Source organism: Cyrtonyx montezumae, unplaced genomic scaffold (genome assembly GCF_038088225.1).
Source record: "Cyrtonyx montezumae isolate F1298 unplaced genomic scaffold, pur_monq_1.0 scaffold_0, whole genome shotgun sequence".
In the NCBI taxonomy this organism is placed as follows: Eukaryota; Metazoa; Chordata; class Aves; order Galliformes; family Odontophoridae; genus Cyrtonyx; species Cyrtonyx montezumae.
The window spans coordinates 10,335,352-10,348,614 of record NW_027071824.1 but is presented as its reverse complement, the minus strand read 5'-3'; the positions used below and the strand labels follow the sequence as shown (position 1 = coordinate 10,348,614).

The window sequence follows — 13,263 nt, the reverse complement described above, 5'->3', positions numbered from 1 at the left end:
AGATGGTTTCAAACTAAACTAAAAGAGGGGATTGATTTTGATTGGATATAAAGAAGAATTATTTTTATGATAAGGGTGGTAAGGCACTGGCACAGGTTGCCCAGAGAGTAGGTGGATGCCCATCCTAGGAGATGCTCAAGATCAGGCTGATCAGGGTGCTCTGAGCATCTGTTCGAGCTGCAGGTGCCCTTGTTCATTGCAGGGGAGTTGGATAAGGTGGCCTTTAAGGGTCCCTTCCGTATCAAATGATACCGTGACCTTCTTTGTCTGCAACTAGACAGAGACCACCAGCAAAGTGGAAGCATCACGATATTTAATGCATTATTTCAAAAATAACCCTTTACTTTTCACATGATTTGCAGAAGCAAGTAAACAGGAAGGTAAGACAGCAGTACACACCAGGACTGACACTTGTAATCCCACAATGCCCACTAAAACATTTGAAAGATAAGAGCTAAGAATATTTAGAAGTGTCAGCCATCACTCATGATGCTGAACAAACTTACTTTTTAGAAAATCATCAAGAAAGCATAAGCAAAATGAGGTCCTTTTCCTTGTCTTCTAAAACAATAGACCCAGACATCAGAAATGTGACCATAACATGCACACTGTACACAGAAGGAGCCTGGACAGATATGAAAAATAAACTGCAACACATTCTTTTGATTACTTTATTTTTTTTTAATCTTCAAAATTTTCTGCCTTGAGACAGGAATGCATGATAGATAGAAATGGCTCAAACATCTTCACATGAAACACTCTTAATTCATTCACAATTATTTTTCTAAAACATCTACTGTTACATAATCCCACCCATTTCCATCCATTATCACAGATTTAATTATTTGTTAAACAGTAGTTGCCAGCAATTGAAAGCTGTAAGGCTTTTTGCATATTAGTAGAGTCTTCTGAACTACAAACACAAGAATATCACAACTATGTAACTCTCACTTTACATGGCAACCCCAGGTGACAGATGTTCCAAATGAAATGTGTTGCTTACGTGGAGTTCATAAAAATGAAAGAGAGCTCTGTGCCTCATTAGCTCTAAAATGCTTTTTCCTTTACTAGGATTATTTTCTAAACCTACGGCATACTTCTCCTTTGGAACCATACATTTTGATAAGCTGATATTTATCTTCCATTGCTGCTATTTGGCAAATCTGTAAGTTAGGCATACTAGAGCTCTCCAGTAAAACACTATGTACAGAGCACAGTTTAAACAGATGGGTTGCTTGGAATTCATTTCTCCCTCCATCCGAAGGGAACTACTTTGAGGTTTTCTGGAACTGTTGTAAACAAGAGGATATATTTTTTAATATATATATGTGTGTATATATATATTTATATATTTTATATATAAATGTTCTAAATGTCCTTTGGGAGTCCATTTGTTTTTAATCTTTCCAAATGATGACTAAATACCTGATCTGTAGCATTTCTCCTGAGAAGATACTAGTAAGGGAATGACAGTTTTGATGCACTTTGGAATGGCACAATCACGTAAACGCTTGCACAATTAAGACTTATGAACTCATCCAAAGTATCTAAACATGATATTCTAACTAAGAACTAAAATACCAGCACAATGCAGCAAGTTAAAAAAGAAAATTCTATGTAATCAAAATATAAACAAGTACATAGGAAATGGATATCTGTCAGTAAAACTATATCTTTTTAAAATAGGAAACGTATGCACTTAAGAAAAAACGGTAGCTATCTGACAAACTTCATTAAAAAAAACTGATTTCCAAATGCATAACAAATGCCAAAAATATCCCGTAACTGGCCAGGTATAGCCACATGAGAGCTGCATGGCTTAGAGCAACCTGGGGAGAGAGAGGTGGTAAGGGAGTAGGGGTGGGAAAAAAAAAGTCACAAAATAGATCAGCAAGTCTGAAAACAAAACAAACAAAAAAACACAAAAAACATCACATCATCTAAATTGCTGTATGCTTATATCACCATTGCTAAAGGAACTGGAGTAAAAAAAAAAAAAGAAATGAAAGATTGCAGTTTAATGATTCTTACAATTATCTCTAAAAATTAAGAAAAAAAATTACCAACTTAATATACTAATCCCAAGCACCAATTTAATAATTTAACTGTATTTTTTTTTTTCTACTACGGATGGAGCAAGTTCTGCTTGAAGGCTTAAAGTTTAACTCTGGAGCCCATCTGACTTGTGTTCTTGTTGCGCATTTCTTTGCCATCAATGTCACTGTAAAGACTCTCTAGGCATGCAATTCTGCAAAGAGACAATTAGATCCTACTGTTTAAATCAACTTTCAGGTCATGAAAAGTGAAAAACACCAATATTTGGTTAGTCTATTTTTAAGTAGCCTATAAAAATGGAACAGCCGACACCATTCCTCAATAGGATTTGCCTTAGAACTAGCAGCACCCAGGGCAGACCAACTGTGAGCATGTCCAGACTCCACTAGGAATTAGTAGTGTTAGAAAATTGCATATGTGTTAGATCAAGAAGGCATTGCCATACACGTGGCATCATTACATTGCTTTTCCTCAATTTTTCTCATTAAGAAAAAACAAAGGAAAACAGCCCTACCAAGAGCTTTTTGGTTTCTGTTTGTCTTCGCACCTAGAAAAAGCAGCATGGTAACTCCTCAGCTGGAATTGCTCAGTGCTTCCCATCAGCTTAGTTCTTTCAGAAAGCCCTTTCACATAGGTAAGGTGGTCTATCTCAGCTAATTCTTAGAGCTAACCTTTTTTTTTTCCAGTATATCTTTCATCCCACTTCCTAACAGCAATTTCAGAACTACAATGGATCTATGATAATGTCCACTACTAACTTAGACCAGATCTTGATATAAACCATCGAAGCCAGGCCCTTGGGATGGTTCCACGTATTGAACTGAAGCTCAGACTAAAAATCTCACCGAAACTCAAAAAGCTGGAGTGGTCATGAATCTCAGCTACTTTTGCCTATTTGAACCCTCACCCTGTAATGAAAGCACGCACACCAAGGGAAAATAACAACCATCTGAGCTGGGAGTGTTATGACTCTGGCGAGATCTCCTGCTGCTCCTCAGTGACCGTGGACTCGCTGTGCTCCTCACTTGTCTCGTTGGAGGGCTCCTCATAGCCTGGCTCAGTGGGGTCCAGGCTGCTCCCATCACTTTGCTCCTCGCTCTGCTCCTCACTGGCCTCCACAGACTGCTCCAAGTTGCTCTCCAGGGATGCTGGAGAGCTGCCAGTTACGCTTTCAGTTTGGTTCATTTCGTTAAAAGGCTGTGGGAGGGGAGCAGGAGACTGTACAGCATTCTCACTGGCAGTGATGGGCACTTTGGTTGCACCGATGTCTACGACAATGTCATTTTGTGGTAGAGTTATCTTCTCCACAAGTTTCCATTGAATAATACTCATGTCTTTCCCTCCAGTTGAGATCAAGTGACTATCGCTATGAGTAAAGCTGACGTTTGTCACATGACTACTGTGAGCACTGTATTTGTGACTTGGGGCCTATTAAAATAAGCAGGAAAGACAAATCACACATTCGATTACAAGAACACAGGATACTGAAATCTTAAGTTAATATTATTGTTCAGCCCTTCATTCACATATAAAAGTACCAATTTATAATTAGATTTTCCCACACAGCACATCCTCTCTTCTGAATGCTCTCAACTCAGGACAAATTTAGATTATGTGAAAGGTAATGGTTTTGACACCAAGGTTGGATCAGGTCAGGTATTAGGAAAAATTTCTCAGAAAGAGTAGCTGGGCACAGGAACAGGCTGCCCAGGGAGGTGGTGGAGTCACCATCCCTGGAGGTGTTTGAGGAACATGTAAGACAAGTCACCTAGGGACAAGGTTTAGTGGATACTATCGGTGGTAGGTTGATGATTGGTCTAAATAACCTTAGAGGTCTTCTCCAACCTTAACCATTCTATGATTTTAAGGCCTTTGAACAGAATATATCAAGCTTCTGCTCCAGAACTTAAGGATAACTATGGCTACTTCACTATATAAATATATTTCTCTATATAAATATAAGTAATTTCATATATCATAAAAAAGTCATATAATCTTTTGTACCAACTATTAAGTTAATGGGTAAAACCATGCTTTTGTCCCTAGTGTTGTTCTTTTAAATTTGATTGCCAGGTTCCAAAACAACCAGGCCAGAAGCAGGTGTTTGGCAAGGAAAGCTTCATATAGTGCAAACATACACATAAGATCAGACTGGTCTAGACTTACCTTTGGCTTAGAACAGGGATATTGAAAGAGATGGACCTTACAAAAATCATCAGCAACTGCTATCACTTTTCGATTATGGGATCTGACAAGAGCATTTATGTCTGTCCCATCTGATCCTTCAGGCCATACTCCTAGGAGAGAGCAGTGCAGACATTTGGATAGCAGATATTTATCAAACAAAAATAAAATCTATATAATTGTGACAGACAAGCACAACAAGAGAAAAAAAAAAAAACAACAAGAAATTCAATTAGAAAACGGAGCAGGTGTTGAATTAAATGTTGTTCTCATTGTCAATCTAATGCTGTTCTCCCACAGTCCCTTTTACCCCTGAGCCCTCAGCCTTGGCCAGGATAGCCCCTTGGGCTCAACCTATTTGCTGATGAAAACCTCAGCTTTGCCTAAGGCTGATTTTATGATTAAGTTTGTTTCTTCGACTGGCAACTCTTAAATTAGCACTGATTTACACATGAACATTTTTAAAAGCAAGACTGCTGCTGAAGTACAGAACAAGCCAAAGTACTGTACGTTATTCAGAGGTTGTTTTTTTGTTGTTGCAATTTTTAATGTTTGCACGATTCAACAGAGATGATTGATGATACTTTACACAGAAACCCAGACTGTACAAGTTTCATAGATGAAAGTGCTGTCAGCTGCTTAAGTACAATTCAATATGCTTTTAAGTAAAAAAATAAGACACTGATATGTCTAGACAAAAGAATAACAACACTGCTTGGATGAAAAGCAGTTGGATGAACAATTTGGGGAGGGGAGAGGCTGTAGAGTTTGAACAAAAATAAAGACCTCAGAGATAACCATAAGAAAAGTGATGATTGACTCTGTGAGAAAAGCTGAAAGAAAGGTAAACAATGTATTGTAAAATAGAAACTTATGTCAAAGGTGACAGATTTTGTAGCTGAGATTATTACTTTTTTTTTTTTATTAACCTGAGAGCTTTGAGGATTTTTTCACTTCAGTTTTTTCCACTTCAAGAAGAATTTTGTGTCTGATTTACTGAGAGATATCCATCATAAGATATGAAAAAAAACCTTCACTTCCTCATAATCACTGGCTTTGGTGGAATAAAAAGCAAATGCTGTTGACTACCTTACACAGCACAAATCTCAGACATAGCACTACCTTACCTTTTTCAAACTCCTACATTTTCTTCTTTTTAAGCAAAATGGCAAAATAACCCATTTAACTTAAAAGCTGTTCCTCCCTCCCTGTTCTTCAGTGGGTGAAGTGAGAACTTTATCTGATGAATAACAAAGGCAACTTAACACATTCATTGCAGTGCCAACAGACTACATGGTATATTATTCACCAAAGACATGAAATGCTATGGAAGGCATTCAGAAACATTTTAGTACTCTTGCACCAATGAATTCAAACCGAAAAATATATTAAACAATTTCCAAGTAGCTCAAAATGAATTATTTTTAAGCTTTTCCTATGTTTCTTATATAAAATAACTGTCATCAGATGGGAGGAATAAATGAACTTCAAATCAGTTTCCTGAAGTTTCCTGAAGTTTCAGCTAACATATAAGTCAGACCACATTAAACAGCTATGCTATTTCCACTTCTTTTTAATTTGAGATTAAAAAGACTAATATTCAAGACTGTGTCTCTTATTAAATATCTTTTTTGTGTTCAAAATTTCCTTGAGCAGTTCTAAATGTCAGACAATCTTTTAATGCAATAAAGCAGAGATTGCTTTCAGTGCAGCTGGAAAGCACGGGAAACCAAGGCATTAAAGTGACCAAGTTCTGAGTTTTTAATAAATTTTAAATAAATAAATAAATAAAAACAACACTGTGATAACAGGACTTTAACAACTATTCTTCAATTTTAATAAAGTATTCTGGCCAAAAGTAAGACTCGAAAAAGATTCTGCTCAGAGAAAAGTGGAAAATGTGCAGTAAACAAGAGAGTGAATTCAAGTGCTTGGGGTGCAGACTGAGGATACCACTAAGTCACTACAGTAGCATCAAGAGCCAAAATGGAGTGATGCTATTCTCATCCCCACTGTGTGCTTCCATCCTCATTCTTCTGCCAACAACTGTGAAATGTCTGTGCTTACAAACATCATCCACAGAGCTGAATCTGTAAAACACATGCGCCTGAAAGCCTAAATCCCATAAACTTAGCCCTCTCTCCTGAACATCAAGGTGAACGGCCCACAGGTTTTTTGGACACCTGAGCCAGCTCACTGTAGCTTCAAAGCCAGCAGCAAGTAACTGCACTGTCTGATTTAATGGGAAAATTCTTGCCTTAGTCTGGGACCAAGCCACAGTTATATGATTCTGAAAAGGGTGTCAAACCACCAGACAATACAAAACTAAAGCATGATAAATTTTGGCTAATAAGTTTAAATACATAGGTTGCTCCGAAAGTAATGCCTCCTACTTATTTCCATGACAAATACAACAGATACAAATAGCGTAAGAATGCTATTTGATAGAGAAAATTCTCAGCTACAAAACACTCCTTTTTAATACAGCCACCACCGCTAGCTATGTATTTTCACCAGTGATGAACAAGAGCCTGCATGACCCACCGCTGCTGTCACTACTGCTGAAATGCATGACCCACTGTCTCACTGTGCTTATTTACATCCAGTGTTTGGTCTCCATAAATGTTCAGCAAGCATTGATAAATGTCAGTGTGTACCTTTTTTGAAGTGCTAACTATCCAGTGCTCTGTATCATAGGCAAGTACAATAGTCAGTCTCTTTGGCCCCTCCACCCCAAAAAGAAATCTCAAAAGCATCGAGTAGCTTCAAAGAACATTAAATTATGCTTACCGAACACTTGAAAGCCTAGCACACAAGTGTATGTTGTCCAATCTATATCTTTACAGTCAGAACGATTCCTGATTAACTTGCAGCCACTTGGAATGTCCCCTGTAATAAAAGTGAATTATGAGTTACAGCATATAGCCTCACATAAATGCAAGCACCCTTTGAAGATGCTAAAATTATGGGAGACAGTAACAAAACAGATCTTAAGATCAACTTGGAATTGCACTGCAGAGGCAAAGACACACCAGTACATACATCTTTTATCTAGTTCTAGACACTTGACACTTTGCCCAGTATCTAGGAGCCTCATTTAATTTTCATTTCCATTTTCAGGTTAGCATGCCTCAAATGCACTTACCTGCAGTTCGAGTCCATTGCTACTGTAGAATAGTCTACAAAATGCTTTAATGCAATAAATGCTTTAATGTAATAGCCAAATATCTCCTTCCTACCAACTTGATGGATATTCTAAAAAACAGTCAACCATTCAGGAAGCTCTGCTTTTAAAATGGTGAATAACTACTGCCACAGCTGCCAGAAGAGGCTTGGAGAGCTTTTCAACTTGATTTAGAAAGGAAAGATTGCTTCCCAGCAGAACATCTGTCTTTCAATAAACCAGCCCAATGCTAATGGGTCATAGCTCTTTACTTGCCTGTGCAGGCAGTTATAATCACCAACATTTTCTTTTGGTACAATCAGATACAGCATGATCCAGATTTGAACCCCAAGAAGAAAGAACATGTTAACATGCCAGATATTTAAACTTCTGGCTCTTCTTGTTTATGCAGCAACAGAATTATAGTCCTTTTTTTTCCTCACTAGAACTATATGAAGAATATAAAAAAATAGTGTAGACTGATAGATACTACGCAAGTTGAACACGTAGTGTAACAACTATATACTAAATTCATATTTTCATATATAAAAAAAGACAAATGTGAAAACAAGATTATAATTAATTCATTAGAGTAATATTATTGCTTTGCTCAGTTTTCAACATCACCAGTTAACTAGCAAACAAAAAAAAACAACAAAGCAGAACAGAACAGAGGCACAGACCTGCTGATTTTATACCCCCAAAATAACCGGTACTGTTGACACAAATTAGACAACTATATATATTATTTTCAATCTATGGAAATTTGAGCCAACATCAAAACGTAGCACCACTTGTTCTGTAAATTCTAAGCTGTTAACTTGATTTATGACCTTGTAAAGAAGTAAGCTATATTTGGCATTGCCATTAGGTAACACACAGCTCTGAATAACATCAAGATATCAGGTTACAAGAGTTCAAATTAGTCAGCGAGCATATTGCACAGCCTCGATCAAACACATTCTTCTAAATATTGTGATAGTTAATACATGTTTCTGTTTCCAGTGTATTTCTCGTCATACTTACAGTATAATATTTCATAGTCTCCTGAGTTTGACATTATATACTTGTTGTCTGGGGACCAATCAAGGTGTGTAATATAGCTGGAATGTCCCTAAGGAAGAACACATTAACATCAGCGTGAAACACACATTTTAAATAAAATAGCAGCAGAAGTTGCATCTACAGAGGGGACAGTTAGCAGGAAAAATCACTTCCCCACCCACTCTCAGCTACTTGCACTCCTTTTAAAGGCTGCTTACTGCTCAGAGCCACGCTCACTAGCAGCCAGACACACGCAGCTGGGCACCCTGCCTCCCCACGGCACGGTGGATTCCTCACGGGTAAACACTGTCGTCCCGCCCGGACCACAGCTTGATTTACTCCGAGAAGGTACACTGCTAAAATACTGACGAGCTCACATTTGTACTTGCATTAAGAAAACATACACCGTGATTAATTGAGAAAGGCAAGTTCACTTGCGAACGATCACTTTTGGATCTCATCAGAACACTTTATTTCAGTATCCATTCAAAATATTTTCAAACACATGCATCTACATCAAGATTATTTCTCTCTTTGCTTATCTTAAAAACTTAGGATACTTTGATTAACAACCACCATTTAAAACTGCAAGATAAGGAACCTTTATAAGAAAACCTCTACAATCCTTTTGAAAGCTTCTGCAGTGTCTTACACTGCACACATATTAATTAATGGCTGTTCCAAATAGAATCCTCCCTGTACTACACAGGTCACTCAGACTAATAAAAACACCTTTTCCTAATTGCAGTTACTAATAACATATTAAGCACTAAATACCCATTTTTGGTGCTGCAGAAGAAAGTAAATGTGTCTGGGTAGAATGTTTTACTCCAGCATTATTATTATTATTATTATTTTTGCTAACAGAACTAATACTAAGAATAAAGACAACAGTCTCCAGAGAAGCTGCATGTTTGCAAAGGGTAAAAAATAATTTATCTGTAGAAACGACATCCATTTTATTCTTCTCTTCTTCTACCCTTCTGTTTCTTCTTTCTGCTCCCCTCCCCCAGGTAAGACTGCTCATTTTTTCCTTTACCAACCACCTGCTGGGCAGCAGTGTGCCATCTCCATGACAGACAGCTGTCCATTCTCCTCCCTTATTCATCAGGAAGACATTGCCACTCAGCTCCTTCAAGGTCACTTGGCACTGCCTGTCCCTGAGGGTCCCACAGGGCCACACTGGAGCATGAGCTGGTCCAGCTGCCATGTCAACCTCTTTTTCAGCAAGACACAAGAGATGTTGACCGCTCCCACAGTTACGTGTGGAAATACAACCTGCTCTGTCTGCCTGACACTAGGTCATCTGTGAGAGGCTCCAAAAACACTTAAGAGAAAGCTTATCCTTTAAGATTTATTTAAGAACTAGTTTGTGTGTATTGATATAACTACACTCCAGTCACGGGTAGGATATATTATATCAACAGGCAAACTTGGTATTTTGACAAAAAAATAAATGCAGTACTGGCCAGGATTCTTTCCCCCTCTTATTTTCCAAGGCTTCAAATTTGCAAGCTAACTCCAAGATGGAAAAAAATTGGTCAGTCATTTACTAAATCCTGCCAGACATTTGGCAGCTGTTAAAATTCCTAGGGGTGGTGGGAAGAGAGCAATGCAATTGGCCAGGGGGCTCCATGCTGGAAAATCCCTTTGAGCAAGTGATCCCTGCATGATGAGTCGGAACCTAATGCTGTTACTAATTTTTAAGAATAATAATCCAAATTTCTATTAAAAATCTTCAGTAGCTACCACTGATAAAGCAATGCTTTACTTTTCTGTACCTTAACATACAATGAAAACAATCGCTCACATTATCTCTGGCTAGTAAAGCAATTTGACCACATGGAAACCCTCTCCTTCACTGGAAACGTTTATCAGTTTCGGACTTCGATGGCACAAGAGTCAAAGTGCCCATAGCCTACAGGGTGGGCATTTATTCAGGTTAAGCTTAGTGCATCAAATACTTCAGTGAGGCTGATCACACGGCTTCCAGCCCACAGCCCTCTTGGTAAATGCAGAGCACTTGCTCCTCCTCTGCTAACAAATAGCTCTGCTGTAAGGCAAATAGAAATGGCTAGCTTTGAGCTGCTGACACATAGGAAGTTCAAAACCTAGCCCATAACTCCACGTTGCTGTCTGCATAGCTGGAGCCCTTGAAAAACAGCTGCACAAGCCAAAGCACTCGTTTCAGCTAATCTGGAATTCCTTCTGATCACAGTCATTGCCACCGCTCACTGCTACAGGACACAGCCATGCCTCTGCAGGAACCCCAGAAAGCTTTACTGTGACTGAAAGAAGATTTGAATGTAACACTGGGAATATAGCCCTTGTACACAGGCTGATGCTGGTTCAGTAGATAAAATCCTTCTGAAAGTATTCAAACTATTTTCAAGTTGGAAGAAACAACCAGAAGTTGACTAGCAGGAGGACTGACTCATACTACTTGGAGGTCACTCGTGAGGCTACTGGATGACAGAGAAATGCCAAAAGGATGCAGTGCCAGTACCCGAACCCTCGCCAGGAATGCCCTAGGTCCTAAGCACTCCTGGGTGCCTCCCTGTATCACATCAAGCTGGTTTTGGCAACCAGCATCCCTGCAAAGCAGTCGGTCAGGTCTCAGGCTGCTGCCATCCACTTGGTCTGGAAGGGTCAGAGCAGCTCAGCCCCAACAGAAAGCAGGCTGCTAATTTTGGCTTCTACATGCTCAGGCTGAAAAAGAACAGTTAACAGAAAACAGCGCTGAAACAAACTCTTGTTCATGCCTGAGTATATTAATGCTTGTTTCTCCCACCTCAGTTTTTACAGCCCATGTTACCTGCCTTCAGCCAAGGCAGATAGACAGACATATAAGGAGAAGCTGCATATCTGAAAATGTCTTGGGGTACATGAGGGCAAAAAGAATAGGGAAGGAGAGAAATACTTTCCAACAGGGTGTTAGTGTTTTAGCACAGCTTCAGTATCCTCAGTGCACTAAAAACTGGTAGTTGACCAATATTCCCAGCTGATTTGAAATTATGAGGCCATTATAAACAGATTTGTTGCTGAAGTAAAGCAGAATTATCTGCAAACTAATCACTCTCTGAAATACTGTCCTACAACAAAAGGACAAGAGCCCAAATACCAGTTGATGCTGGTTTAAATTACAATATGCTCTCTCTTGAAAGCAATACACAAGATATACATAAATAAATGATCTCATACTTCTTTAAAGAACTTGGACACTTAGATGGACATTTTGCAAGCTAAATATTATGTGTTTTAAGATTAGAACTCCTTGAGTGAGTTTATTTTTTGTACCTAAAAAATAGGTACCACATGTGGTACTAAAGGACTTGCCAGCAACCAGCTGTTTCCCACCCTCAGCAGGTTCCACTGTGAATCTTGTATCAAAGATAACAAAAGAAGTATAATAAAGCATAATTTAGGCTTTTGGTCCTCTCACACCCACTTTCAAATTAAGAAAACAGCTTGAGAAGGTCGTTCATTTTGAAAAATAAAGAAATGCAACTGATTATAAACACATGAGAAGTGCTTCAAGCAGTGGATGCACTCTTTAAAAAAATAAAAACAACAATCACGTTTGATATGTGAATCTAGTTTTATATCATTTAAAAATCTCACTGAGGATCAAATGTTCATTATGTAAATATTCCCAATAACCTAGAGAGAAGGCTGAACTAAAGCCAGGGTGTTAGACAACTGAAAACAAAAGGAAAAATGTATGCCTTTTTTGAAAACAATCTTTCTAGCAGCGGACAACATCATGTAAATGTAAGGACTACAATAAACTTCATTACTTGCACAACACTTGCATTTATTTATCCTGGGCCAGAAATTTATTGGTGTTATTCCAAATGTTGCAATTAAAAAAATCAGCTGAAAATAGTGCTTATTTGCAGTCTCCAAAAATATATATTCTAACGATATTGCATCATCTAATGCTAAGTTGGTCCAAGAAATACTTTATCAATAGAGATATGCAAGAACTATGCCAACAAGCATGGTATGGTTGACACACTGGAGGGACCTGGGCTTAAGAGATGGGCCATGGCATCCAGCTTGTCTTCATGGCCCTGCTTTGGTCCTGCTCCAACAGCCCCATGTCCTTTTTGTGCTGGGGGTCCCAGACCCAGATGCAGTACTACAGGTAAGGTCTCATGAGGGCAGCGTAGACCAGAGGAGGGACAATCACCTCCCTAACTTGCTGGACATGCTTATTTTGATACAGCTCAGAGTATGGTTGGCTTCCTGGGCTGCAAGTTCCCTGTTCATATTGAGTTTTTCATCAACTGACATTCCCAAATTCTTCTTCTCAGGGCTGCTATCAATACATTCTCTGTCCAGCCCGTATCCATGTTTGGGATTGCCCCAGTCATGGTAAAACCTTGCCCTTTGCCCTGTTAAACCAACACAATCCAGGCTGAGAGCTGGGGTTGTTCAACCTGGAGAAGAGAAGACTGCAGAGACCTTATAGTGGTCTTCCACTATCTAAAGTAAGCCTACGGGAAGGCTGGGGAGGGACTCTTTACGAGGGAGTGTAGTTACTGGACAAAGGGTAATGGCCATAAATTAAAAGAAGGTATGATTATAAAGAGTAATGGACGTAAACTAAAAGAGGTATGGTTTAGATTAGATATTAAAAGTCTTTACTCAGAAGGTAGTGAGGCACTAGAATAGGTTGCCCAGAGAAGCTGTGGATGCCTCATCCCAAGCCACATCAAGGTTACACTGCATGGGAGCTTTTAGCAACCTGATCTAGTGGCAAGTGCCCCTGCCTGGGGCACTCAGGTTGGAAGTACATGGTCTTTAAAGTCCTT

General features: G+C 38.9%; 1 protein-coding gene across 1 annotated transcript in view; it reads right to left on the bottom strand.

Moving 5' to 3' along the window:
* Positions 1-657: 657 nt before the first annotated feature.
* The window catches only part of EML4 (EMAP like 4), a 146,319-nt gene continuing 133,713 nt past the window's right edge, over positions 658-13,263 (bottom strand). The window contains exons 21-24 of the mRNA XM_065753119.1: positions 8,429-8,516; positions 7,030-7,128; positions 4,222-4,352; positions 658-3,483 (exon numbers count right to left, since the gene is read on the bottom strand). Of these exons, the coding sequence (XP_065609191.1) occupies positions 3,019-3,483; positions 4,222-4,352; positions 7,030-7,128; positions 8,429-8,516 (783 nt within the window). The 3' untranslated portion in view covers positions 658-3,018. The remainder of the gene's footprint in view (positions 3,484-4,221; positions 4,353-7,029; positions 7,129-8,428; positions 8,517-13,263) is intronic.